The sequence below is a fragment of the Ovis aries genome, chromosome X, assembly GCF_016772045.2.
Source record: "Ovis aries strain OAR_USU_Benz2616 breed Rambouillet chromosome X, ARS-UI_Ramb_v3.0, whole genome shotgun sequence".
In the NCBI taxonomy this organism is placed as follows: Eukaryota; Metazoa; Chordata; class Mammalia; order Artiodactyla; family Bovidae; genus Ovis; species Ovis aries.
The window spans coordinates 127,667,458-127,692,691 of NC_056080.1; the positions used below are offsets into that span (position 1 = coordinate 127,667,458).

Genomic DNA, 25,234 nt, shown 5'->3' on the forward strand with positions numbered 1-25,234 from the left:
CACAGTTGTATAGGATGTACACTCGGCCAGCGAAGCAAGTGGGGCTGAAATTACCAAGCTATGTGTCCAAAGGCCTAGCATCACCCAGAGGACTAGGTCTGCCCCCACTAATTCATCATGGCAGGTGGGTGCAGCAGGGAGAAACTTTTCCTGGTTGGCACAAAGGTATCTCATAGACTTGTGGAACCTGTGATTACCACAAGGACCCAGAATAGGAGAAATAGAATCACTACCCCGGTTAGGTAACTCTCTGAAAAACCATCTCTGCTTAGGGTCCTGCTGCTTCTATTGTATGGAAATACCCCTGTCCCTAGAAGTTGCCAGAGGCCATTGCAAAGGATTGGCTAGTTTTAACTACAGGCTAGTTCTGAGGTAACTGGGAGCAGTTTCAGAGGGAGAGGCCCCATTTCCCAAAGCAACTTGAAAGCTGACCTGAACCTCTGTCTCTCAACTCCCGGGCTGCCCAGGGCTCCCGGCACGGAGCACATGGTGTTTCTGTGCTGCCCTTGCTGGCAGCCACAGTGGCCAGTGGAGCCAAAGGCCGCAGGGCCAAGTGAAAGGAGCACCGTATCCAACTCCTGTGACCAACAGGAGACTTCTAAGAGGGGCAAAGGGGAGGCTGGAAGAGCAGGGTTCTCAGCTCTCCTTGTCCACCGGGGCCCAGATAGATGAGTGAGGGGCCCAGTGGCAGCATTCAGAGGGTTGCCAGCAATCAACAATTCAGGGACACAAGGACTCCCACACAGAGGCACTGCAAAGACTTATTGGGATAGTAAGATGAATAGATTTAATCATTCTTGTTTGAAAAACAAGACATAAATTAGTATATATATAGAATTTATATATTTTATGTAGTATATATACTATATACAGACATTAGAAAATGTGTCCTCTCCATGAGGTTGAGGGAGAGGTGAAGGATGGCGGTGGAATGAATGACACAGGTGGGGCCTAAGTGGTGAAGAGGCAGGATCAAAAGGTTGGGAGAAGAGGGAGACCATGTCAGCACGTGGGCTCACAGTGGTCGTGGGGGCAAGGGTTCCCCACCTGGCTGCATCTCTGGCCCATTAAACAACTTGGTCCTGTGGGAGGAGAGGCAAGGAAGGGGGGGGGGTGCGCTGGCTTTTGCAGAATGAGCTCCTCTAATCCTTGCCGGGAGGAATTGCCACTCAGGGGGTCTTTTATCACACTCGGGGGTACCAAGGATAGGTGGGGCTTGAGCACAGTGTACATCTTTATAAAACTCATATAAGAACGGGAGGTTTCACATGAGCCTCTCACGGAACGATGAATGAGGCAGACACAGGGCACGAGCATGTGGGAAATGGGGAGTATGGAGAGGTGCATGAGAAGCAATCTATACAGAAGAAACATTGGCTTTCTTTGTTCCCTACAATGGGCAATTAGTAGGGACTCCGTGTCTTCACTCCCAGGAACACTGTTGGGGGACGGTGACGGCAGCAGATGTGTGTCAAGAAGAATGCAAAACAGTGTGAATTCCCTTCCAGATGACTCCAGGGGAGGGGAGAGAGAGAGAAAGGGAGAGAGAGAGGTGCAGGACTGCACCGGGTAAGGCGCTCAGCTTCTTTTCTTAGAGAGACAAATCCACAGGGTCAATACACAGCCAAAAGCATATACTCAGGATTAACATATCACGCTAGCTTCCAGAAGTTTAAGATATAGTCATCGATACCCCCCACCCCCAACCCCCTGCCCCCCACCCCCCACCCCCCACCCCCAATCTGTAGCTAAGTCGGACTCCTAAGGACAGTCTGTCTGGTAGAGAGATGTTGAGAGGAGTCGCATGCTGGCAGCGACAGCCCCTGTGCTGGGCCGGGCTGGGCAGGGCGGGCTCCGAGGCCTGCACTGGGTCTCCCCAGGGCAGACGTGGTCACCAGGTACCTTACCCAGGACAAGCAGGGTAATCCCAGATGCCTGCTCCCTAGTGGACTGAGCTGCCCTGCCCGTCAGCGAGGGACAGGGCACTTTGGGGATGGCTGGTGTGGAGCTACTGGGCCCAGGGGCGAGTGCTCCCAAGGCTGCCAGCCTATAGAGCTGGCCACCAACAGCCCGGAGTGGCTGTTTTCTGCAGACCCACCACCTGGGCACCAGCCCTCAGGGTGGCTCCTGCCGAGTGAGAGCTTGGGCACATCTGGGCTGTGTGCCCTCTCCCCTCTGCTTGCTCGGCACCGCCGTGGCCCTGGAGGGGAACAGGTGCCAAGAGGAGCTCGAGACCCACGGGTCTCCGGCTTCAGGCCTGCCTCCCTCTGACTCCCACAATGGAGCAGGAAGTGGACCTGACGTCACGTCTCAGCCCTAGAGAAGAGAGAAAATACAGCTCTGTGACGGGCGTAGTGACGGGGGGGCCGTGGCCCTCACAGTGACGCCCAGAGGCCAGGGAAGGGGCGAGGATACCCAGGGTGGCAGCTGCCTGGAGCCCTCAGGGACAGCCTCCAATCCAGGGACTTCTCAGTCCCTGGAGACTGAGGGCTCAGGGGGCCCCTGACTGGCCCAGCAGACACATATACTCACCACAAGATGCAAAGACCACAAAGCTCAAACCTGGGGCCACGGTTGGAGAAGGGGGGCAGGCCTGGGCAGATGGCCTACTTAATAAGGGTCTTTAAGGAGCGGGTGAATGTGCTCATAACAGTCGCTGAAGTTGGGGAGCCTGGTGGGTGGCCCCCAGCTGCCCCCATAGCTGTTGCTGCCTGCTGTTGCTGCTGCTGCTGCTGGTTAAGGTTCCGGGCAGTGGACTCCTCAGCTGCGCGCAGCAGGAAGGTGTAGTTCCTCACCACTTCCTCCACCTTGGCCAGCAGCTCCTGGCGCTGGGCCTCAGAGCGCACGATGAATACCAGCCGCACGAAGGTCTCAATGAGGCTGCTCAGCACCTGGAAGCTGCCCGTGATGGCTGCCAGCATGTGCGTGGGGCTCTTGTCCACGTTGGCCACGCGGCGGCAGGAGGCCCGGAGCTCCTTGAACTTGAGAGCCAGCTCCAGTTTGTATTCAGAGATCTGGGAGACATAGGGCTTGGGGGCACGGGCCTCAGGACTGGCCACACACTGCCGCAGGACCGTCAGCAGCTCGTTGGTGTCCAGCCGGGCGGCCAGGAAGCCGTCGGGCAGGCCATAGGCATGGGCCCGCAGGGCATTGATCTTGGCCAGGCTTCCCTCGAAGGTGGACACCCGCAGGTCGATCTCCTGGGTGCGGGATGCCTCGGGGCTGCTGCTGCTGCAGGTGGCGGCATCTAGCACCTGCAGGGTCCTGCTCACCACGGGCACTACCTGCTCATCCAGCTTCATGCCGGGCAGGATCTTCATGGGGATGGAGTACGAGAGCTCGTCCTTGCCATCGCTGGCGTCATCTGCCATGTCGCACTTGCGGTAGTAGAAGCAATAGCGGATGGAGCAGCACTTGCCGCTCTCACTGTCCTCGTCCAGCTCTGCGGGCTTCCGGTACACCTCTTCTGGCAGTGAGAACACGGCCATCTGTCGGGGCCCTTTGGTCTCAGGGGCGACATGGACATAGGAGGGGTCTCCCAAGGTCGGGGACTCTAGCGACTTGCTTTTGGGACCCACGCCTAGGGGGAGGCCCGCCTCTACCTCCTTGGCCTCCCTGGGCAGCATGCCCAGGGGTGGGTGCGGGTAGATGTCTGAGGTCAGGGAGGCCCTGTCACCCTGGTCCAGCTCACTGATGCTGTAGCGGCGCATCAGTTTCCTGTAATTGGGAGCTCCGAGACACTCACCCCCGGAGGCACACGTGGTCAGGCAAGAAACACCACTCTCAGGGTCTGATCGGCACTCTCGGGACTCCAGGCTGGTGGAGCGGATGCGCCTGACACTGGTGGGGGTGTCGAGGCTCAAGCCTGGGCCGGCCTCTGGCTGCCTCTGGGTAGGGGGGACCCTGTCCCGATCCTTCCCCCGGAGGCTGGGCACTGGTGTCTGGGGAGCCTGAGGGCGGGCCCCCCTGCACATGCGCTTGCAATCGCAGCTGCGCCTCTGCTCACGGGACATGCCGGGTCCCTGCTGCACAGGGCTGCTGCGGAGCTGGCAGCTGCAGCGGCCTGGCGCTGGGGGTTGCAGGTACTCGGTGCTTGGCAGCTCCCCCTGGCTTGGCGGCTTGAGGAGTTCCTCGAGGAACTCCAGCTCATACTGCTTCACCTTCTGCAGCTGGGCCTGCCGCTCATCGGTCTCCTTCTTCTGGCGTGTTGGGAAGGTGGCAGAGAATAAATTACGGAGCCGGAAAGGACCCCGGGAAGATTTGGGCTTGGCAGGGCCTTCGGAGGCTGAGTGGGCTCCATCCAGGGTGGTTTCGATCTTTCTGGAGGGCATAGTGCTCACCTGCCGACTGGCGGCTTGAGGCCTCAGTGGGCTCTGGCCTCGTGGTGGGCCACTGGGGCTCTGCAGAATCATGGGGTAGCCGACTCGGGGGACCAGGCTGGTCTCCTCAAGTTTGCTGCTTTGGGGGGTGCTCTCCAGCTGCCCCTTCTCCCCATGGCCAGAGACAGTGCCCTGTTTGTGCACAGAAGGCTTGGCACCCTCGGGCCCACCCTTGCCTGCCACCTCCCCAGTACCTTGCTTGCCTGCTGACTCTCGACTCGCTCGAGACAGATAGGTTTTGGGAGGGAAATTTTGAACAGGCAGCCTGTCCTCTTGTGGGGAGAGGTGCAGGCTCTCAGCTCGGCTGCCTGTGGGTGCTCTGGAGCTGGAAGAGACCTCTGGGCTCAGCTGCTGCTGGGAACTGCGTGAGGTCTCCGGAGCACCGGGGCTCATTTTGAACTTCAGATTCTTAGTGGCACTGCCACTCATTGTGCTGATTTCTGGCCTTACTAGGCTGACCTCTGACCTCCCCATGCTGGCCTCTAGCCTTCTCTCCCCACTGCTGGGGGTGTTTCCCAAGGCTCCGGCAGGGGCAGGTAGGCTCTTAGTGTGAACCACCTGCTGTAGGGCAGCTGAGATGATGGCTGGGGTCACGCTGCCCTTTGGGTCCAGGATAAGCTTGGGGCTCAACCTGACCTCCTTGGGCAGATTCTCCCTTAGCTCAGAGACCTGCTCTTCACTAAGGGATGGTGTGGCCGCCCTCAGTGACATCTCTAGGCCTGCCCTAGTGTGGCCAGGCCCTTTGTCCTCAGGAACTGGGGACAGCAGGCTCAGATTCTTCGGCTCACTCAGCTGTGGGGACAGTGCTGGGTGCACCGCCAGGGTGTATGTTCGCTCACGCTGTGGCTGGGCCTCCGATGAGGGCAGCTTCCTCCGAGCACCAGGGGGACCGGGACTCTGGCCTGCAACTACTGGCTGGAGGGATGAATTGGGATCTGGGCGCCCGAGAGAATAAGGGGCCGTGAGAACAGCCTGGGCCGCGCAACTCTGGATCCGGAAGGGCAGGTCTTTGCGGGCCAGGAGGCTGTCCTTGTTGAGGTGCTGGGCCAGGAAATAGGTGGTGTTCTGGTGCTGCTTCATGGCCGACATCATCTCCGACATGTCTGTGAGCTCTGAAGAGTTGGTCTCATGGCCCGAGTCCAGTGATGATTCAGGGGTGATTGTGGCCAGCACAATCAGACCTGGAGGGACAGGAAGAGGGGTCTGCAGCACTTACTCAGATCAAGTCCTTTCCGATCATATGTAGACAGTCTGTGAGGGTCAAGGTTAGTCAATAGGATTTCAAGCTGGGAAAATCCAGTCAGCCCTGGGGGCCCTGCAGGGCTGAGAGTGTGAAGCGGGGAGGGGAGGGGACAAAGAGGCAGGCTGGGAGAGGGGTGATGAAGGGCTGGAATCCAAAAGAGAAACAATAGAGGCCAGAGAGAAGATCGGGCAGTTTGATGGCAAATTAACATGCAAATCACAGGCAACATAACATGCTAATAATCATCACTATTTTTAGACTCAACAGCCTAGGAAATTTTTGTTAATTGTCCTGAAGAGAGCTGACAAAGAGAGCTCCCTCTCTCTGGCACTCCTCATTTGGCCAGGCCAGCCTACTGTCCCCGCAGCTGAGACCATTTAGCAGACCTTGGCCTCTCTCTGGCTACCACATGGGCCTCTAGCCTGGGAGCAGCTAGTGCTTGGAGCTCCAGACTCTGAGTAGAGAGTCATGCTAGGCCTAGGGGTTAAACACATAGGGGCTGCCCAACACCAAGGATGCTCTTACAGACAGAAAAGGCACATGCTCACCCTGGTCAGCTAGGCTCCCTCTGACCTCAATAGCTTCACTTTCTGTCCACACTTGTCCGTGCCTCATATGCTTTCCCATATGCCTTCTTCCTCCCTATTTCTTTCCTTTCACTACAGCACTGACCTCTTTTAGGCATATGTATATGGAAGGATGACACGTGGCTATGGGTGCATGTCAGACATGTGGGCTTGTTTATAAGATGGATGTATGTGGGTCTATAACAGGGAATAGCATGCATGTTGTATGGCTTGCCTACCAAATAATAATAGCAATGGCTACGACTTACTGAATCCCTACTATGTACTAGGAAGTGTTTATGTACTTTGCAGGAATGATCTCAATTTAATCCTCACAACACCCCTATGAGATAGGACTGTTGTTCTCAAATCCATTTAAGATGATGAAAGTGAGGCTCAGAGAAGGTTAAGTGGCTTGGAAAAGCAAAGGTGATACTGAAAAGTGGTGAAGGAGCCAGGACTTGGGTGCATCTGACTGAGAGCCAAAACTCTGAGGCGGGATAAAGCCCTTAGCCCTGAGCAGTGATGGCTCCTGGCTCCTCTGATCCCAGGTCCCTACATGGTTAGTTGGTCATTTTGTTTTTCTTCCAGACACATGCATGCTGAATGCTCTTTGCCTGTCTTCTATCTCTCTCACAGTTTTGCTCTGATCCTCCATCCTGGCCTGGCTCCGTAGCTGTCATGGCCCCAATCCCTGGGGTCCATCCGCAAGACATTTCCAAAGCGATGGGATGGTGAGAGCCAGACCTGTAGTGGGGGCTGAGCAGTAGCTCCCTGTCACAGCATCATTGCTTCCCCGACCCTATCTGAACTGCCTCTGGGCCATCCACTGCCCTGACACACCACGCTGACTTTGAACTCTGCTTGGGAAGAAGAAATGTCACCTGCTGGCCCTGCCTGGCCAGGACAAGGAAGGGGGGGCAAGAGAGAGGAGGAACGGGCTGTTACCTGCAGTCTGTGGGGGTGGGGGATGTGGTCCATCCTCTGAGGCTGCCAGGGCTTCCAGAGCCTGCAGAGTGGACACCAGGGCATCATCTAGCTCCTGGGCATGATCTCGGACTGTCCGGGTCTGCACGCTGTCAATCAGTGTCACTGGAATCTCATCATACAGGAGCCCCCGCAGGTGGCGTCCTTGCTCCTGGCTCTGGGCAGCCCGGCGCTTGGGGTCATCCTCATCAGAACTGTTGTCTCGGAAACCAGGAGGTGGGGCAGCGATGGCAGGCAACAGCGAAGTGCTCTCATCTTCTTCCTCTTCCTCCTCCTCACTCCCAGGGGGTGGGAGGGACATCAAGTCCACCATATTGTCACGAGAGGAGCCAGACCTCCCACCTTTGCGAGGGCCCAGCTGCTCCTGGAGTTTGGCTTTGCAAGAGTCACAGTAGAAGTTCAGGGCTTCAGCCCCAAGGGAATTGTCCAAGGTGTAGGAGCGGGCCCTGCTGGCACAGGGCTCGTGGTCTAGGCTACCTGCATCAAAATCATCAGGGATCGCCTCATAACCTTGGCCAGAGCTCTTGGACGTGGGGTCAGACTTGGTCCGGGGCCTGGTCTCCTCAAAAAAGATTAAGTTTTCATTGACATCCATCCGGCTTTCCTGTTCCTTCCTTTGTTCCCGCATGTGGAGGTAGCAAAAGCTGACAAGCTCAGAGTCGGCAGGTGGGGGTGTGCAGCGGCTCGACTTCCTGGGGCTGGTGCCCACGCTGCCCACATAACTACTCTCCTTTTTCCCCAGGTGGCCCCCAGTGACAGGGCGGTGGGCGCTGTGCATGTAATCTAAACCCAGAAAGAGAATCAAGAGATGAGTCCTGGTGCTGAGGACTGTGGCTGAGTTCACTTGGCGTCTTGGGCCTGGGTCTCTGGTGCCCAGCTGGGTGGTGGGTACTGAGAGAGAGCATGATTTGGCTGCTAGAGATGAGGGGAGGGGCAGCCAGGCTGCTGCTGACCCTGAAAGTACAGTGAGTAGAACTGAATGGCCTGGGTGGCTAAGAGCCCCCAGGGATGGGGGCAATGGGGGCCCCCATGGGGGGCCTTTTCTGCAATGGGAAAAGGCATGTGGTGAGGTGGGGTAGGGATGAACACCTTGGTGTCTGGGCACAGCTGGACTGTTACATGGGTATATGTCTGGTCCAAGAGTCAGCTGTACGGGTAAGGTTTGTTTCATGTTCCCTCAGAACTGTCACTGTCTCCAACCCCACTCTATTCAGAGCCTGTGTTATACGTGTGTGATGTTGTATTCTTCTAGCAGAAGGAAATGAAACTGACAAGTTAGTAGTGCTTTAGTGAGAAAGTGTACAACAGGTAGTACAATTCCAAGAGTGTGTATTTCAAAGAGGATGGTCAATGGAGGGCACCTAAAAGAATAGAGCTCTACTAGTAGAATTTGGGGCATCTGAATGTGTCAAGCATATGAGAGAGATGCTGGCATGTACATTATGTGGGAGGAGAGTAGGGGGAGCATTTTTTTTTTCAATTCCTCAAATCACATCACTTCTCTGTATTCATACAGGGCTAGCCTCCCTGCTCTACGTATATGTGGCCAAATATTCTAGTCAAGTATTTTTTTTTTCCTGACCATGCCTCACTTAAGAGGGATCTTAGTTCCCTGACCAGGGATGGAATGCCCCATGCATTGGAAGCACAGAGTCTTAACCACTGGACTACCATGGAAGTCCGCTACCAAATGGATTTTAGAGAAAGTAAGTGCAGGAGGAGTTCAGAGAAGAGAGAGAGGCTTTCAGTCTAGAATGATCAGAGAAGACTTTCACAGAGGTGATTTAACAATGGTAAGTGTGCAGATCTGAGGATTATTCATAGCAAATGCTTTCTTTCTGGATGGCTTCTCTGTTTTAGTCTGTTTTTTGCGGCCCCTTCCCATGTTACTTGTGAGAATATACTCAGACAATGCCAGTTTCCTTTGCTATCAGCAGACAGACTGATGGCAAACACTAACTTAGGCTAAGGCTATATATACATGATCCCATTTAATCCTCACAACAACCCAATGAGGTAGGTGCTATCATTATCCCCATTTTACAGAGAAAGAAACTGATCCATTCATTTTGTGACTTATCCAAGGTCACATGACTTGTAAATGGAAGTCTGGATTTTTTTTTTTTTTTTTGGCTATGCTACACAGCTTTTGGGGTCTTAGTTTCCCAACCAGAGATTGAACCCAGGACCTTGGAATTGAAAGCTCAGAGTCTTAACCATTGGAACAGCTGGGAATTCCTTGGCAGTCTGTATTTGAGCCCAGGTTTGAGAGACTACAAAGCCCATGTATTTTTTTTTTCTTAAACTTTTTATTTTATGTTGGAGTATAGACAGTTAACAATGTTATGATAGTTTCACTTGGGCAGCAAAGGGACTCAGGCATATTTATGCATGTATCAAAGCTAGTGGAGGTGATGGAATTCCACTTGAGCTATTTTAAATCCTAAAAAATGATGCTGTGAAAGTGCTACACTCAATATGTCAGCAAATTTGGAAAACTCAGCAGTGGCCATAGGACTGGAAAAGGTGAGTTTTCATTCCAATCCCAAAGAAAGGCAATGCCAAAGAATGCTCAAACTACCGCACAGTTGCACTCATCTCACATGCTAGTAAAGTAATGCTTAAAATCTCCAAGCCAGGCTTCAGCTACATGAACCTTGAACTTCCAGATGTTCCAGCTGGTTTTAGAAAAGGCAGAGGAACCAGAGATCAGATTGCCAACATCCGCTGGATCATGGAAAAAACAAGAGAGTTCCAGAAAAACATTTATTTCTGCTTTGTTGACTATGCCAAAGAAACAGTATAGAGGACAGGAAAACAGAGAAACAGCAGTGAAACTAAGAGCTGGTTTTTTGAAAAGATCGATAATACCAACAAATTGTTAGCTGTACAGACCAAGCTAAAAGAGAGATAATTCAAATTATTAAAATCAGGAGTGAAAGAAAGGACATTACTACTGACTCTCCAGAAATAGAATCATTTATAAGGTGAATATTTTGAATAAGCTTATGCCAACAAATTAGATAACCTAAGATAAAATGGACAAATTCCTAGAAATACACCAATTACCAAAACTGAATTAAGAAGATAGAAAATCTAAATAGGCCAACAGCAGGAAGATAAACTGAATCAGTAATTAACTCTCCCCAAATTAATCAAGTCAATCAGTCAGTCCGTCCAAGCCCAAAATGGCTGCACTGGTGAATTTCATAAAGTGCTCAAAGAAGTAATTTATAGTAATTCTTTGCAAACCCTTCCAAGAAATGATAAGGAACAGACACTTCTCAGCTCATTTTATGATTGTCAATATTACCTTGATACTAAAACCAGACAAAAACATCACACAGGAGAACTACAGACCAATATTCTTTATGAATATAGATACAAAATATAATATAGTCCTCAACAAAATACTAGCAATCAGAATCCAGCAACATATATCAAGAATTACACATTATGCCCAAGAGGGATTTATTGCAGGAATGCAGCATTTGTTTAACATCTGAAAATCAATTAATGTAATATACCACATTAATAGAATAGAGGACAAAAACCACATGACCATCTTAATAGACACAGAAAAATCATTTGACAAAGTCCAACATCTTTCACGATAAAACTCAACAAGATAGCAATAAAAGGAAACATCCTCAACATGATAAAGGTTAACTGTGACAAACCTAAGTTAATTTCATACTTGATGGTGAAAGACTGAAAGCTTCTCCCTAAAATAAGGAAAAAGTCCAGGATTTCTACTTTCACCACTTCTATTCAACACCATACTTGGATTTCTAGCCAGGACAATTAGTGAAATGAAATACAGTCATCCAGATTGGAAAGAAAGGAGTAAAACTATCTCTATTTGTAGATCTTATATATAGAAAATCCCAAGGAATCCACTAATAAACTACTAGAACTAGTAAACAATCTCAGTAAGACATCCCTGGCAGTCCGGTGGTTAAGACTGTGCTTCCACTGCAGGGGGTACAGGTTCCATCCCTGGCTGGGGAACTAAGATCCTGCATGCCACACCGTGCAGTGAGAAAAACAAAACCAAAAAAGCCCAATATCAGCAAGCTTACAGTATAAAAGCTTCATATACAAAGATCAATTGTATGTTTATGCAGTAGCAAGAAATAATCTGATAACAAAATTAGGAAACAATTCTATTTACAATAGCATAAAAATAATATACTTAGGTATAAATTTAATAAAAGAAGCACAAGGATTATATACTGGAAACTATAAAACATTTGTGAAAGAAATTGAAGAAGATTTAAATAAATGGAAAGATACTGTGTGTTCATGGACTGGAAGACTTAATATTGCTAAGATAGCAATACTTCCCAAGTTGATCTATAGATTCAACACAGTCCCTATCAGAATTCCAGCTGACTTTATGGAAGTGAAGTGAAAGTCATTCAGCCACATCCAACTCTTTGCAACCCCATGGACTATACGCCATGGAATTCTCCAGGCAAGAACACTGGAGTGGGTTGCTGTTCCCATCTTCAGGGGATCTTCTCAACCTAGGGATCGAACTCAGGTCTCCTGCATTGGAGGTGGATTCTTTACCAGCTGAGCCACAAGTAGAAACTGACAAGCTAATTCAAAAATTCACATGGAATCAGGAGATCCAGAATAACCAAAAGAATCTTAAAAAGATCAAAGTAGGAGGACTCATACGTCCTGATTTTAAAACTCACTATGAAGCAATGGTAATTAAAACTGTGGTACTGGCATAAGCTTAGACATTATAGGTCATACGGAATAGAACTGAGAGTCCAGAAAAAAAATCCCTTTTCTATGGTCAAATAGGCCAATTTAAGAGCTTCCCTGGTGGCTCAGAGGTTTAAAAAAATCTGCCTGCCAATGCAAGAGACATGAGTTCAATCCCTGTGTCAGGAAGATCCCCTGAAGAAGGGCATAGTAACGCACTCCAGTATTCTTGCCTGGAGAATTCCCTGGACAGAGGAGCCTGGTGGGCTACAGTCCATGGTGTTGAAAAGAGGTGGACACAACTGAGCACACACACACATGCTGCCTCTCTAAATATATAGTCATGACACCACATTGAGTGGGTTCAATTTAGATCATAGTGGCTGACCCTAGGGAACTCTGGGTCAGCAGGGGAATGGTATGTAATGACCTCTGTGCTTTAGGTAAAAAGTGCTCTAGGGGAGCAGCGAGCCAGGAGCACGAACTAGCAGTTCAGGAGGTCTCTACCCACAGGCACTGTCCATAGGACCCAGCCATGTACCAGGTGCTAACTCTCTGTGAGGCAGATGAATAATCAGCATAGCCAGCCTGGCAACAAGCTGCCATCAGAGGTGGGTCCCAGGGGCATGTGCACTAAGCAGATGGTGACTTCTCTCCGCCAAGGTCCTGATGTCCAAAGGTGGCTTCCCTCCCTGCAAGATGGAAACATCTCCCAGCACCAGGTTGTCAAGGCCAGGTGACACACAGCCTGCCACTTGGTGCTGTGGTGTGCAGATCCAAGGAGCAGCATGGGGCTGTGTGGCAGAGATAGTATGCCTGGAAAAGCCCACATCTCCGGACAGAAGGTTACAGATGCCAGTAAAGTCAGCTATGATATGCTGACGGCTGGGACAGCGTGCCTCTCAGACTGAATCTGCTATAAATTGCTCATCAGCTTTCCCCAAGAGGGATGCCCTAGTCTAGCCCCCTGTACTCAGCTACTCTTAAATGCTTGCAAAGAAATAGGATGGTGATTCAACTGTGCTGTGCTTAGTTGCTCAGCTGTGTCCGACTCTTCACGACCCCATGGGCTGTAACCTGCCAGGATTCTCTGTCCATGGGGATTCTCCAGGCAAGAATACTGGAGTGGATCGCCATGCCCTCCTCTAGGGGATCTTCCCAACCCAGTGATTGAACCCAGGTCTCCTGCATTGGTGGCAGTTTGTTTGCCATCTGAGCCACCAGGGAACCCTGGTGATCCAACTAGATCACTATATAAGTATATGTGTGTGTGCTCAGTTGTGTCCAACCCTTTGCAACCCCACAGACTGTAGCCTTCCAGGCTCATCTGTCCACGGACTTCTTCAGGAAAGCATGCTGGAACAGATTGCTATTTCCTCCTCCAGGGGATCTTCCTGACCCAGGGATCAAACTCGCATCTCTTGCGTCTCCTGCATTGGCAGGCGGGCTCTTTACCTACATATGCTCAAGTATATCTCACACACATATACACACACACAGCAGGATGTTGACTTAGCTAGCCTCCTATTACTTGGCCTTGCTATATTCTACAGTTCAATAATCACTACTGGTTATAATAATGACCTAGAGGCTTTGGAATAAGTTCATGTTCTTTCTGACTCATCATTAAAAAAGCCTGTTACGTTCAATCTAGCTTTAGCACTCTGTGCATGTCATGGAGTTTTAACTTCATGAGAATCAGTAAGCCATGCATGGGCTATGTAGTAGCCATTAAGCATAATACTTAATTCACTAGACCAAACTGCTTTACAACCATGGGAGAAAACGTAGAGTGAGTTCCTCCAACTGTCGTCCCAGTTGGGGCCCCCAAACCTTATTTTCATGGATTTCCCCAGGATAGAAGGGAATACAAGGCTGGAGAGAGAAGGTGTCTGCCTCTGGATTTCCCACAGCTGCAGAACTGGGATTTGTCTGAGTCTTTCTCAAGCCCAGGTATTGTTCTGTTGTGTCAGCTGAATCTCCCCTAAATAAATGCAAAGGCACTAACTGCACTGCGAAGACAAGCACCATGTCTGTTACTCCTGGCTCTATCCGCACTGCCTGGCACATAGTGAATACTAGAGAAATAATTGTTGAGTGAATAAATGAAATACCTCCTGTGGGGAAACTACTGACAAAACCCAAGAGGTAAACCCTTCCTTCCCACATCCCCATTTTCCTTTTTCATTCAGTCTCAGAGGAGAGGAGGTGCTTTCTCTTTTCAACTCTTTTCTCTTTTCTCCTTTTCTACTTCTCTTTTCTACTGCTGTGGGTTTAACAGCATCCTTTTGGCCCAGCCAGCTGAGAACTGAATCGAGCTAGTTGACAGTCAGTAACTGCCAAGGGACAAGAATAGAGAGCAGGCCAGGGAGACCAGGCCCTGAGTGGTCTGGAGCTTTGGTTCCTGAAGGTAAAGCCCAGCTGAAGTTGGCAGGATTCCTTTTCCCTATAGGCCTTGGCTAAGTAACACAGCACTGGGCCTTCTGTTCTGAAATGAAAGTGCGGGCCAACAGGGGAAAGCCATCTCAGCTTTGTTCCAAGGACTGATGGCCCCTCACTGTAACCTGGGCAGAGGGCTCCTCAGTGGTACCCATTGCTGTCTTTCTAGCCTGTCCTTGGGGCCAAGGGAGAAATGCACACCAGCCCCTGACAGGCAGAGCCAGGAGGCTCGCCCTGTGCCACTGGCTGAGAACACTGGGTGGCTGCTATTGAACCCAGCATCTGACAGTCCCAAAGGCCATACAACTAGGCCCTGCTGTGGACTCAAGGCCTTGGGGAGGTGAAGCACTACAAAAATCAGGGATACCACTGTGGTCTGTGTGGCTCCCACATGGATAAGTGAGGCCCTATGGTAGAGACAGCCTGAGCCCCCATCACTCCGCAGGCCCAAGGGGGCTCTCAGGAATCGGGGAAGGACCGAAAAGCCACGCCCAGTGTTTTTGGAAACCTCCTTCCAGGCTGCAACACCTCCATGAGAAATGGATTTGCCTTTGGAATAGCAGCAGGGTTGCAACATACAATGTGCTCAGTGGAACTGCCAGGACACAGAAGCCTGTGCCGCTTACTTGGTGCCATTGTTCCCACAGCAAGGAGAGTACTTAAGGACAGCACTGGCTAGGGTGAGATGACAGAAACACTTTGGCAGGCCGGGTGGGACTGGCAGAGTCACTCCCAGGGTCTTGTGAAAATGGATCCCTTTAAACAACCGTCATTTCCACACCTGGTCCTCAGCTGGGTTCCAGGCTTTTCTTTCTGGCTTTCCTTTTCCATTTCTCCCTCTTGGTGCTGTTCAGTAAGAGGTATCACTGGATGTGATGACAGAGAAGAAGACCACAGGTGACACTGACAAGGTTAACGCTGGCCTTGGCATCCTTTGGCCATCAGAGGTTTGATAGTGCAGATGGCAGCTCAGCGCCTCGGCTCCTTCTATTCTAAGTCAGGTCCTATGCTTCTCTACGTAGAACCTCCTTCATGTGCCTTGAGGCCACTGATCCTTTCCTACATCTGTGTTTGGTGGATTGCCTTCTAATTCCTTTGGACAGGGGCTTCCCCGGTGGTCCAATGGCTAAGACTCCGAGCTCCCAATGAAAGGGTTTGATCCTTGGTCAGGGGACTAGATCCCACATGCCATAACTCAGAGTTCACATGCCACAACTTAAAAAAAAAAAAAAAAAAAGATCCTGCATGCTACACAGAGATGGAATATCCCGCATGCTGCAACTAAAACCTGGCACAGCCAAATAAAATAATAATAATTCCTGTGAACAATGTGATGAGATGTAAATACAGGCTTGTCACCACGTTCCTGATGAAGCGATTATGAAGTGAGAGGGTGGATGTGAGTGTACACAGCCCACAGGCTGCTGGTTCATCCCCCGGAAGTGTGTTTCTACTCCTCACTCTGCATCACAGGTAACCAGACTGCAAACCAAGACAGCCTTAAAGAGAAAAGAGGCAAGCAGCAAGGCAAGCGGATGGAGCCGTCAGCATGTGAGGAAGGCAACTCCTGGACAGTCAGTCTCAACTTCGGCCCACGATGTTTGGGTGCTGGGACAAGGCAGGCCTCGGGGGTAATACATGGAATGTCTGTTGTTTTGGTCTCCTCCCTCTCCTCCTACTGTGGTTCAGGACAGTAGTATCTGGACTGGGTTGATCTGTCCTAAGGCCCCTATGTGTTGCATCACCAGCACAGCTCTGGGTGATACACTGAGTTGCCTCACTGAGAAGCCTTCTGTTGGGGGCCAGCCCTTGACTCTGTCTGATTCTAGTGATCATTCCCTCCTATCTCTGAGCCTCTTGCTGGGCTTGCATAGCCCCTGCCGTCCATGGCCTTTTACTCCAGGCGGCTCTGGCAGTGCCCACTCTGATGAACAAAAGACAGGTTTTAGCTTCATTTTCAACTGAGCCAGGACATCTGTGCATCTCTCCTAGATCACTGTACCTCTAAAGCTTTGCCTTAGATCCCATGTGATTCTCCAATTGGTTCTATGAATTGCTCGTTTGCTGTTTTTATGTTATGCTTGTTGACCAACTCAGACACAGTGTATTGTCACTGGCATCCTTTGTGGGACAGGCCTATATGAAGGCCAGCTGTCTTTTCCACTGGCTTGGGCCAGGTGAGACACAGTGGTGTATCATGGACTCCTGGTAAACCAGGAGCTGGAAGAAAGGGGTGAGCCTTCCTCCATGTCTGCAGGGTCCAAAGGGCCTCTGAGACACTGAAAACTCAGGCTGAGCCCTACCTGCCTTGATCATTGGAGGTGGAAGAGGCTGGCTGGCGGGCCTGGAGAAGACCATCTTCTTGGAATCCAGCAGGAGGCGGCAGTAGCCCGCAATCAGGCAGGCAAAGTTGGTGGCTTCGGGCCACTCCATCAACAGCACCAGAGGCTGGGGGAGAGACAGGAGAAAATGTGAGGAGGCAGGAGGGAGGGGAACAGGTGCATGTCCAGGAGAACAACAACAAAGACGAGATGACTTGCATAGTTATGAGAACATCCTTTCTGAACCCCACATTAAGGCACCTAGGCTGACAGATAATTTCTTCTGATTTGAGAATTTATTTATAGTCAACTCTTCCCCAGGTATCAAAACTAAATCAACCTTTAATTACACATTTAATGAACCACTTTTACTGAAACAGACTAAAATTATATAACATCACATGACTGCCGTGTGGCTGTTTGGGTTTATTGAGGCTCGGCAGATGGGCAAGCCTGCTGAGAGAACAAGGCTGAACCTGGGAGTCTAGGCTAGTTTGGGGAAGATCCTTGACAGGAAGTTCCTCAGATGCATGAACTATCTCTTACTCAACTGTATAACCTGCTATGATACCCAGAACAGCTCCCCGGACAGGGACACTCTGAGCAATCCAGTCCTCACTGTGTCTTCTGGGCCACAAAATCTTTCTGGTCTGTAGTCCTGCTCAGACCTGCATGCTGTTCCCCCCATTTCCCTCTATTTCCCAAAGTGCCCTCACAGTGTTAACTTGTGCCACTTAAAAGAGTTTCTTAGTCAAATATGTATGTGAAACACTGAGTTAAACAAAGCTATGCACACAATTTTACTTACAGGAATTCTCAGATCCTTTAATATATTAATGTGCGCTGTGAAACTTCAAGAGGAGGGCTTTAATACTGTAACTTTTCCCAAGTATTTGATCAAAAACTCTATTTTTATAGAACATCTCATAGTAGCAGGGCTGCTTTTTTTTGGGGGGGGTTGTTTCATTTAACCCACACTGGAAAATACTAGCATACTCTGTTGACTTCTGTTCCTGACCCTAAATCAGTCAAATTAATCTTGGGGTTAGCCAGCTAACTACTTCAAAGACCTGGCAATGATATACCAAAAAACAAACAAACAAACAAAAAACACACAAAAAAAAAACCCAAAAAAACATCAACAACTTTTCCAGAAACCTTCCCAATATCTGTATTCTTCAAGCGTGGCTTGAAAATAAATTTGAGTCAGACTGAAGCCAGCCATGAGAGTATTTTCCCTGCCATAGTGAAGTGGCCTCCAGGTAAAGACCACTGAACACTAGCTGAAGAGGAAGCCATGGGGTCATGAGTCATCTTGTCTTTTGAGGGTTTCTGGACCAAACATTAAGAGCAAAAAGAATTAAGAGGAGAGAATGAGCCTCCTGTGGCTAGTGAAGAAACTACTGCAACAGTCCAGGTGAGGGGCGATTAGGACCCTACTAGGCGGTGTTGGAGAAGACTCTTGAGAGTCCCTTGGACTGCAAGGAGATCAACCAGTCCATTCTGAAGGAGGTCAACCCTGGGATTTCTTTGGAAGGAATGATGCTAAAGCTGAAACTCCAGTACTTTGGCCACCTCATGTGAAGAGTTGACTCATTGGAAAAGACTCTGATGCTGGGAGGGATTGGGGGCAGGAGGAGAAGGGGACGACAGAGGATGAGATGGCTGGATGGCATCACTGACTCGATGGACGCAAGTGTGAGTGAACTCCGGGAGTTGGTGATGGACAGGGAGGCCTGGCGTGCTGCGATTTATGGGGTCGCAAAGACTCGGACACGACTGAGCGACTGAACTGAACTGAACTGAGGGGCTTTCTTGATAGCTCAGACAGTAAAGAATCTGCCTGCAATGCAGGAGACCTGGGTCCGACCTCTGGGTCAGGAAGATTCCCTGGAGAAAGGAGTGGCTACCCATTCTCATATTGTTGCCTGGAGAAACCCCACGGACAGAGGAGCCTGGTCGGCTACAGTCCATGGGGTCACAGAGTTGGACACGAATGAGCAACTAACACTTCTACTTTCATAGCAGTAGCAGTAAAAAGGCACATCACAAACACTTGATGGAACTTGGTCACCAACTTGACTAGCCCTATTTGGCTGGACCATCACCTTGGGAACAATTCTGAATCCAAACCAGCTCAGCTTTTAGCTAAAGTTGTACCAGACGGTTTTTTGCTATCTCTCAGGATCCTGAAACATAGCTTGCATTGAATATTTTCAGTTCATATAGACCAGGGATTGGCAAACTTTTTCTGCAAAAGGCTGCTGCTGCTGCTGCTAAGTCACTTCAGTTGTGTCCAACTACGGGCCAACCCATAGCCGGCAGCCCACCAGGCTCCACAGTCCCTGGGATTCTCCAGGCAAGAACACTGGAGTGGGTTGCCATTTCCTTCTCCAATGCATGAAAGTGAAAAGTGAAAGTGAAGTCGCTCAGTTGTGTCTGACTCTAGACAGTAAATATTTTAGGCCTGGGAGGCCACACAGGCTGTGTTGCAGCTCTGCTTTTGCAATGTGAAAAAAGCCATAGATAATCTGGAGGCTAAACAAATGGTTGTGGCAGTCTTCTCCAAAAACTATTTCTAGAAACAAGTGCTGGTGGGTCAGGTTTGCTTCATAGTTTGCCACCTAATCTATGAGTAAAGCTACTTTCCAACTAAATACAATAGTCTGTATTCACATTCACACCTCTCAGCTTGTTTCATTTGTCAACAGTGATCTCGTAGTCCTTTGAAATTCTTCTCTGGACTTGTTTCCGAGAGATGACACTGTGCTTTAGTTCTATAAGCTCTGACCACATTTGTCTCTTTCTCTCTCTCTCTGGGTCTCTTCTTGTGTAACCTCCCTGAGACCTGATGTCTCAGGCTCAGTCCTCAGGCATCAACTTTCATTTTTGAGCTAGGGATCCCAAAGTCACTATTTCCAGTCCATTCCCCTCTTGAACTCTTTTCCTATCTCAGAGCTTGTACTGTGCTGGGTCTATATCACACAGTCTTGTGCTGGATCGAATCCTACCTTAAGTTGTTTAATAGTTATTGTTCATCCAATTATACTGCACGCCACAGTAAGGCATTTTGCATTCTGCCCCACAGGCAGTGAGTCAGTGATGCTCCTATGGAACTCATTCAACACCATCAGGAAAAAAAACAAAAAGGAACCATCTTTACCCAGAAGAGCAATGACTATTCTCCAGTGATAAAGGGACAAGGGATGAGACACTACCTTTGAATCATTGTTTGGAAGGGGTAGAGGAGATGTTTGTACCTCCAGTTAACACATGCTTCTCAATCACCACAGAATGGTCAACTTTGTGTACAACAAAGTAGAGACAGAGGGGAATGGGATGGGTGGTGAGGCGGGGGGAGCACAAGATCCCCTTCCTTTCTGCCTCACCCCCTGCCACCAACAGCAGAAGGATACATAGAGTGGGTGTGGATAACTGTTACTGCCATTACTAAGGCCTCTTGCCATTACTACAAGCTAGGCTGGCCTCTGGAGCATTCACAGACATCATGGCCATTGCTTCATTCTGGACCCTCATAATCTTCCTCTAAGACCAAATCTTCTCAAGGTACATGTAAATGGGTCACAAGTGTGCTGAGATCCTGAGCCCCTCAGCCTCTGGCCAAAACTGCCTCATCTGTTTATTCCAGTGGGCCATACAAATTGTGATATTTTCATGATTAGGAAAAGGTGAGGATACACTAACCTGAGGACCTTTGATAGCCTCCTGATTGGCCTGCCTTTTTTTGTTTGTTCGTTTTCCGGCTATGCTGCACAGCATATGGGATCTCAGTTCCTGAGCAGGGAGCAAACCTGTGCCCCTGTAGTGGAAGCACAGAGTCCTAACTACTGGACCACCAGGGAAGTCCCAGCCTCTCTGCTTCTAGTCTCTACTCACTTCACCTCCATCTCGCTGCCTGAGCATCTGTCTAAAACACAACTCTCACTTAAAATCTTTACTATCTCATCACCTAAAATCTGCTGCCTTCCAACGTCACACAAAGCCTCTCGTGACCCAACCTGCAGCTCCAAGCACATCTCCCACTAACTCTGACTCATCTCATCACTGTCCTTCACCATATGCTTCAGCAACACCACATCATTTACAGGGTGCTAGACAGGCCCTGTGTCTTTACCCTCTCATACCTTAACCTATGCCGTTCCCTCTGGCTGAAATGCTCCCATGCCCTGTCCACCTAGCAAGCCACTACACACTGGCTAAATGGCTCAAGGACCACACGACCCCCTGAGAGATGCAGCCGTTCATCCTAGAGCAGGGCCAGCGTAGGTCCTGCCCTCATGGAGCTTATAATCCATCGGAAAATAAGACATAAATGAAGGGAACTTCCTCAGTGACTAGGACTCAGCACTTTCACTGTGGTGGTCTCGGTTCAATACCTGGTTGGGGAACTAAGATACCACAAGCCTCTCAGTGCAGCCAAAAAAATAAATGAAGTAATCATACAAAGGAATATGATTGCAAGGTGTGATAAGCACTATGAAGGGAAAGTGTGTGTGCACGCTAAGTCATTTCAGTCATATCTGACTCTTTCCAACCTCATGGACTGTAGCCTGCCAGGCTCCTCTATGTGTGGGATTCCCCAGGCAAGAATACTGGAGTGGGTTGCCATTCCCTTCCCCAGGGGATCTTCCTGAGCCAGGGATTGAACCCTTGTCTCTATGTATCCTGCCTTGGCAGGCGGGTTCTTTACAACTAGGGCCACCCAATATGAAGGGAAAGTTGAGAGACCTATCAGAACATAGAATGTAGTGGACTGGTGGGTAGGCGGGTGTGAATGTGTGCATGGGTGACTACTTTGGGTTCAGAAGCTGGAGAGAGCTTCTTTGCGGAAATGGCATTGACTGACAAATAGAATGAGAGGCCACTGGACCAAAGCACAGGCTGACTGACTGATGGACAGACTAGCTGGCTGCAAGCAGTCTGACTCACTGATGCCCTGACTGATGAGCTGGCTGCAGGACAGGCAGAATGCCTAACAGCCTGACATCTTGACTGGTTAGCTGGCTGCCTGGCCAATGGATAGATCAGAGGCTGAGTGCCTAACTGGCTGATTGACTGAACTGTCTGCCTTCAATGTCCCCTCTTCTCTCCTACCCCCACTATGGCCCAATGTCAGTAATAAAACAGTATGAAGCAAAATCTTATGCCCAGAGAGGGCCAAGCGTAGCCTGAGTTGGCTCAGCAAAGCACATCAGCAGCCTCTCATCTGCATCCCCATACAACCCAATCAGCTCCAGCATGGGCCAAATGTAGCTCGTGAAAGGAACACAGAGGCAGTTTTGGCCAGCAGGGGTAAAAAAAAAAAAATCAAATCAGAGGCAGGCAAGCAGAGAGATTGGATAGGTTTTCTTAGAAACCTTCAAAAACAACATTTTATTTTAAATAGGATTTTAATGATCATGACGTCTAATGTAATGCTTGTCCCGACAGAAACCACTAGAGCAATAAGGCTCAAACATGAGAACAGGAGACACACTGGGCCACAAGAGATCCTTTGGGACTTTCGTGTGATGATTTCTTTCTCCCCCTTATAGGTTTCCATGGTAATGGGGTATGGTAATGGCCCAGAGCCATCTCAGTCCCAGACTGCTGTCTCCTGGAGAAAGATATTTGCAGACTACCTCATGTTCACCTCACTCAGAGCAAGTAAACTGAGTGAAAACTGTAACTAAATAGGCCTAGTGAAAAAGTGAAAGTGACAGTCACGTCCAACTCTTTGCAACCCCATGGATGTAGCCTGCCAGGCTTCTCTGTCCATGGGATTCTCCAGGCAAGAATACTGGAGTGGGCGACCATTCTCTTCTCCAGGGAATCTTCCTGACCCAGGGGTTGAACCCAGGTCTCCAACATTGCAGGTGGATTCTTCACTGTGTGAGCCACTGGGGAAGCACTTAAATAGGCCCAAGCCATCTTCAAATGGAAAAGAAGAGGAGAATGGAGTTGGAGGCATGGCCAGCCCTGAGAAGGTACAGCAGGGATTCATCGGACATGCTCTAGCACCAACTTCCTGGGGTGCCCTGGGAGTGTGAAGGCATCCAGCACTTGGGGATGCCAGCTAGGGAGGGGACTGGCCTTGGGGGAGCCTCAGCTCACACTAGCATCCCTGAAAACAGGAAAAATGGGAATTTAGAGGCCTGGAGGAGTAATGAACAAGATAGTTGTCCTTGAGTCCCAGGGGGCTGTCCCTTTGCATTCTTGCCTCCACAGCACCAGGAAAGGCTAATTGTAATAGTCAGCCAATTCGGGGGCAAGGCAAAATCTCACTTTAAGGCAGTGGTTCTCAGGCCAGATGCACATTAAAATCACCTGGGAAGCTTTAAAAACTTACCTACTCCTGACCTCATCCTCAGAAATTCTGGTTTTTAAATGGTTTGAAAAGAAGGGTCTGGGCAGCCAGTGGTTTTTAAATCTCCATATGTGAATCAAATGTGCAGTCAGAGCTGACTGCCGTAAGTGGACAGTCTCAGTTATTAAGGCCTTTCCAGAATATTCCCAAACCAGAATAGCACATCTAGGGGGAAATGGCCAATTCAGGTTTCTAACTTCATGTTCCTTCTTCAGTAAGTTCAAAGAGTCTTTCCTCAGTGTACCTCATGCAGTGGTGTGCTGGTAAACATTGAACAACCAGGTCTCCAAAGTCCTGATTTGTAGCATTTGCTAACTTCCCCGGCATACATACTCTCACCATGGCTGTGCTCCAGTTATCAACATGACCTCACTGAATGCAGAGCTGGGAGGGATATATATGCCCAATCAGCTCTTATGTGCCTGTGTGAGTTGGGTCCAGCACAACACTGGCCCTACAGAGAGACTCCTACTGAGCCCAGGAAGTCACCCTCCAGTGCAGAGCTTCCCAGACTATCTTCCCAAATCCTCCTCCTTGTGCACATATATGGGAGAGGCATTGCTCAGTAACCACAGATACTGCTAATATAAAGTGCCTCCTGGAAGCGTCCTTAATCCCCCAGCCAAAATTAATTTTACCCTCCTCTGTATTCTAACATGGTCTTCCTATGTTAAGAACCTGGCAGCCAATACAGCAGACTCAAGAGACACAGTTTCAGTCTCTGCATCGAGGAGGAAATGGTAACCCATCCCAGTATTCTTGCCTGGGAAATCCCATGGACAGAGGAGCCTGGTGGGCTACACTCCATGGGGTCACAAAGAGTTGGATGTGACTGGGCATGCATGCAAGCACTCTGACATGATCTTGCTACCTCTTCTAAGGTATCTCCTTTGGTGTGCATATAAAGGTGTACTTCTTTCTTTCCTACAAGACATAAGCTTCTTGAGGGCTAGGAGCCATGTTTTCTTTTTTTTTTTTTTTCATCTTTGTATCCCCCATTGGGTTTAGTGTCCTTCCAAGCAACAGTAAATTCATAGTAAATGACTGTCTAATGAAACCTGGATCATTTTGTCCCTCAGCCTTCCTCTTTTCCTCCTACCAGTATATTACCAATTCTGCCAGTTTACCTGAAAAAGGAACACTTCCCTGTCCATTTCACAGTGCACTGACTTGTAAATAGAGATGCTCATGTCAGACATCTGTGAACACAGATGTGCCAGATTTTATGTTAACAGAAGTTGGGTTGTAGATGGAACATTTATCAGAGAAATGACACTTGAACGGAGTGAATGAGAGCTTCCTATTTGAAGGAATCTTAGTTTCCTGTTGCTTCTGTAACAAATTAAACTTAGTGATTTAAACAGTACATGCGTATTCTCTTATAGTTCTGGATATCAGAAGTTTGACACAAGTCTCATGGGCTAAAATCAAGGGTAGGCAGGCCTGTGTCCCTTCTGGAGGCTTTAGGGGAGAACAGGTTTCCTTGCCTTCTCTGGCTTCTAGAGGCTGTCCACATTCCTTGGTTCATGGTCCCTTCTTCCATCCTCAAGGCCAGCCAGGTCGGGCTGATTCCTTCTCACATCACATCACTCTGACCTTCTCTTCTGTCTCCCTCTTCTACTTACAAGGACCTTTATGTTGACACTGGGCCCACCTGGTTAATCCAGGCTAATCTATTTATTTTAAAGTCAGCTGACTGGCAATCTTAATTCCATCTATCACCACAATTCCCCTTGCCATATAACATAGTGTATCCACAGGATCTTGGGCTTAGGGCATGGGAATTTTAGGGGAGGTGTATGATTCCACTTACCACACATGATAAACCTTTTGACAAAATGGAAACATTTTAATAGAAATTAGAATTCTCCCGTGGTTTCTCATATGCATTTTATCAGTTCCTTTAAGTAGAGCCAATCTGATCTATCTACCACTTGACGGTCGTATCATCTACGTAACGATTTGCTGCTTCTCACTCAGCAAAGCATAACCTTCTCATACCCTCCTCCATGCACCAACAAGATGTCCTCTTTACCCTGTGATGTAGTGTCTCACCACTTCAGCCAGCCATAGTGTGGACCGTCTGTGAGCCGTCTGCCCAGCACCGTGCTTCAGTGCATTCGGTATACAGGCAGCAGGCAGCAAGGGGTAGGTATAAGACCTCTGCACTGTGTGTGTAAGAGAGAAATGTGTATGGGGATACGCAAGCAAAC

At 49.3% G+C, this 25,234-nt stretch overlaps 1 protein-coding gene across 5 annotated transcripts in view; it reads right to left on the reverse strand.

Annotated features, from left to right (window-relative positions):
- Positions 1–1,741: 1,741 nt before the first annotated feature.
- FRMPD3 (FERM and PDZ domain containing 3) overlaps positions 1,742–25,234 on the reverse strand; it is a 137,603-nt gene continuing 114,110 nt past the window's right edge. For 4 of the 5 annotated variants that reach the window (XM_060408003.1, XM_027963490.3, XM_042241776.1 and 1 more), the window contains 3 exons: positions 16,637–16,781; positions 7,137–7,958; positions 1,742–5,560 (listed from right to left, as the gene is read on the reverse strand). In XM_060408003.1, the coding sequence (XP_060263986.1) occupies positions 2,607–5,560; positions 7,137–7,958; positions 16,637–16,781 (3,921 nt within the window). In that variant the 3' untranslated portion in view covers positions 1,742–2,606. The remainder of the gene's footprint in view (positions 5,561–7,136; positions 7,959–16,636; positions 16,782–25,234) is intronic. The other variant, XM_042241777.2, reaches the window with a different exon arrangement.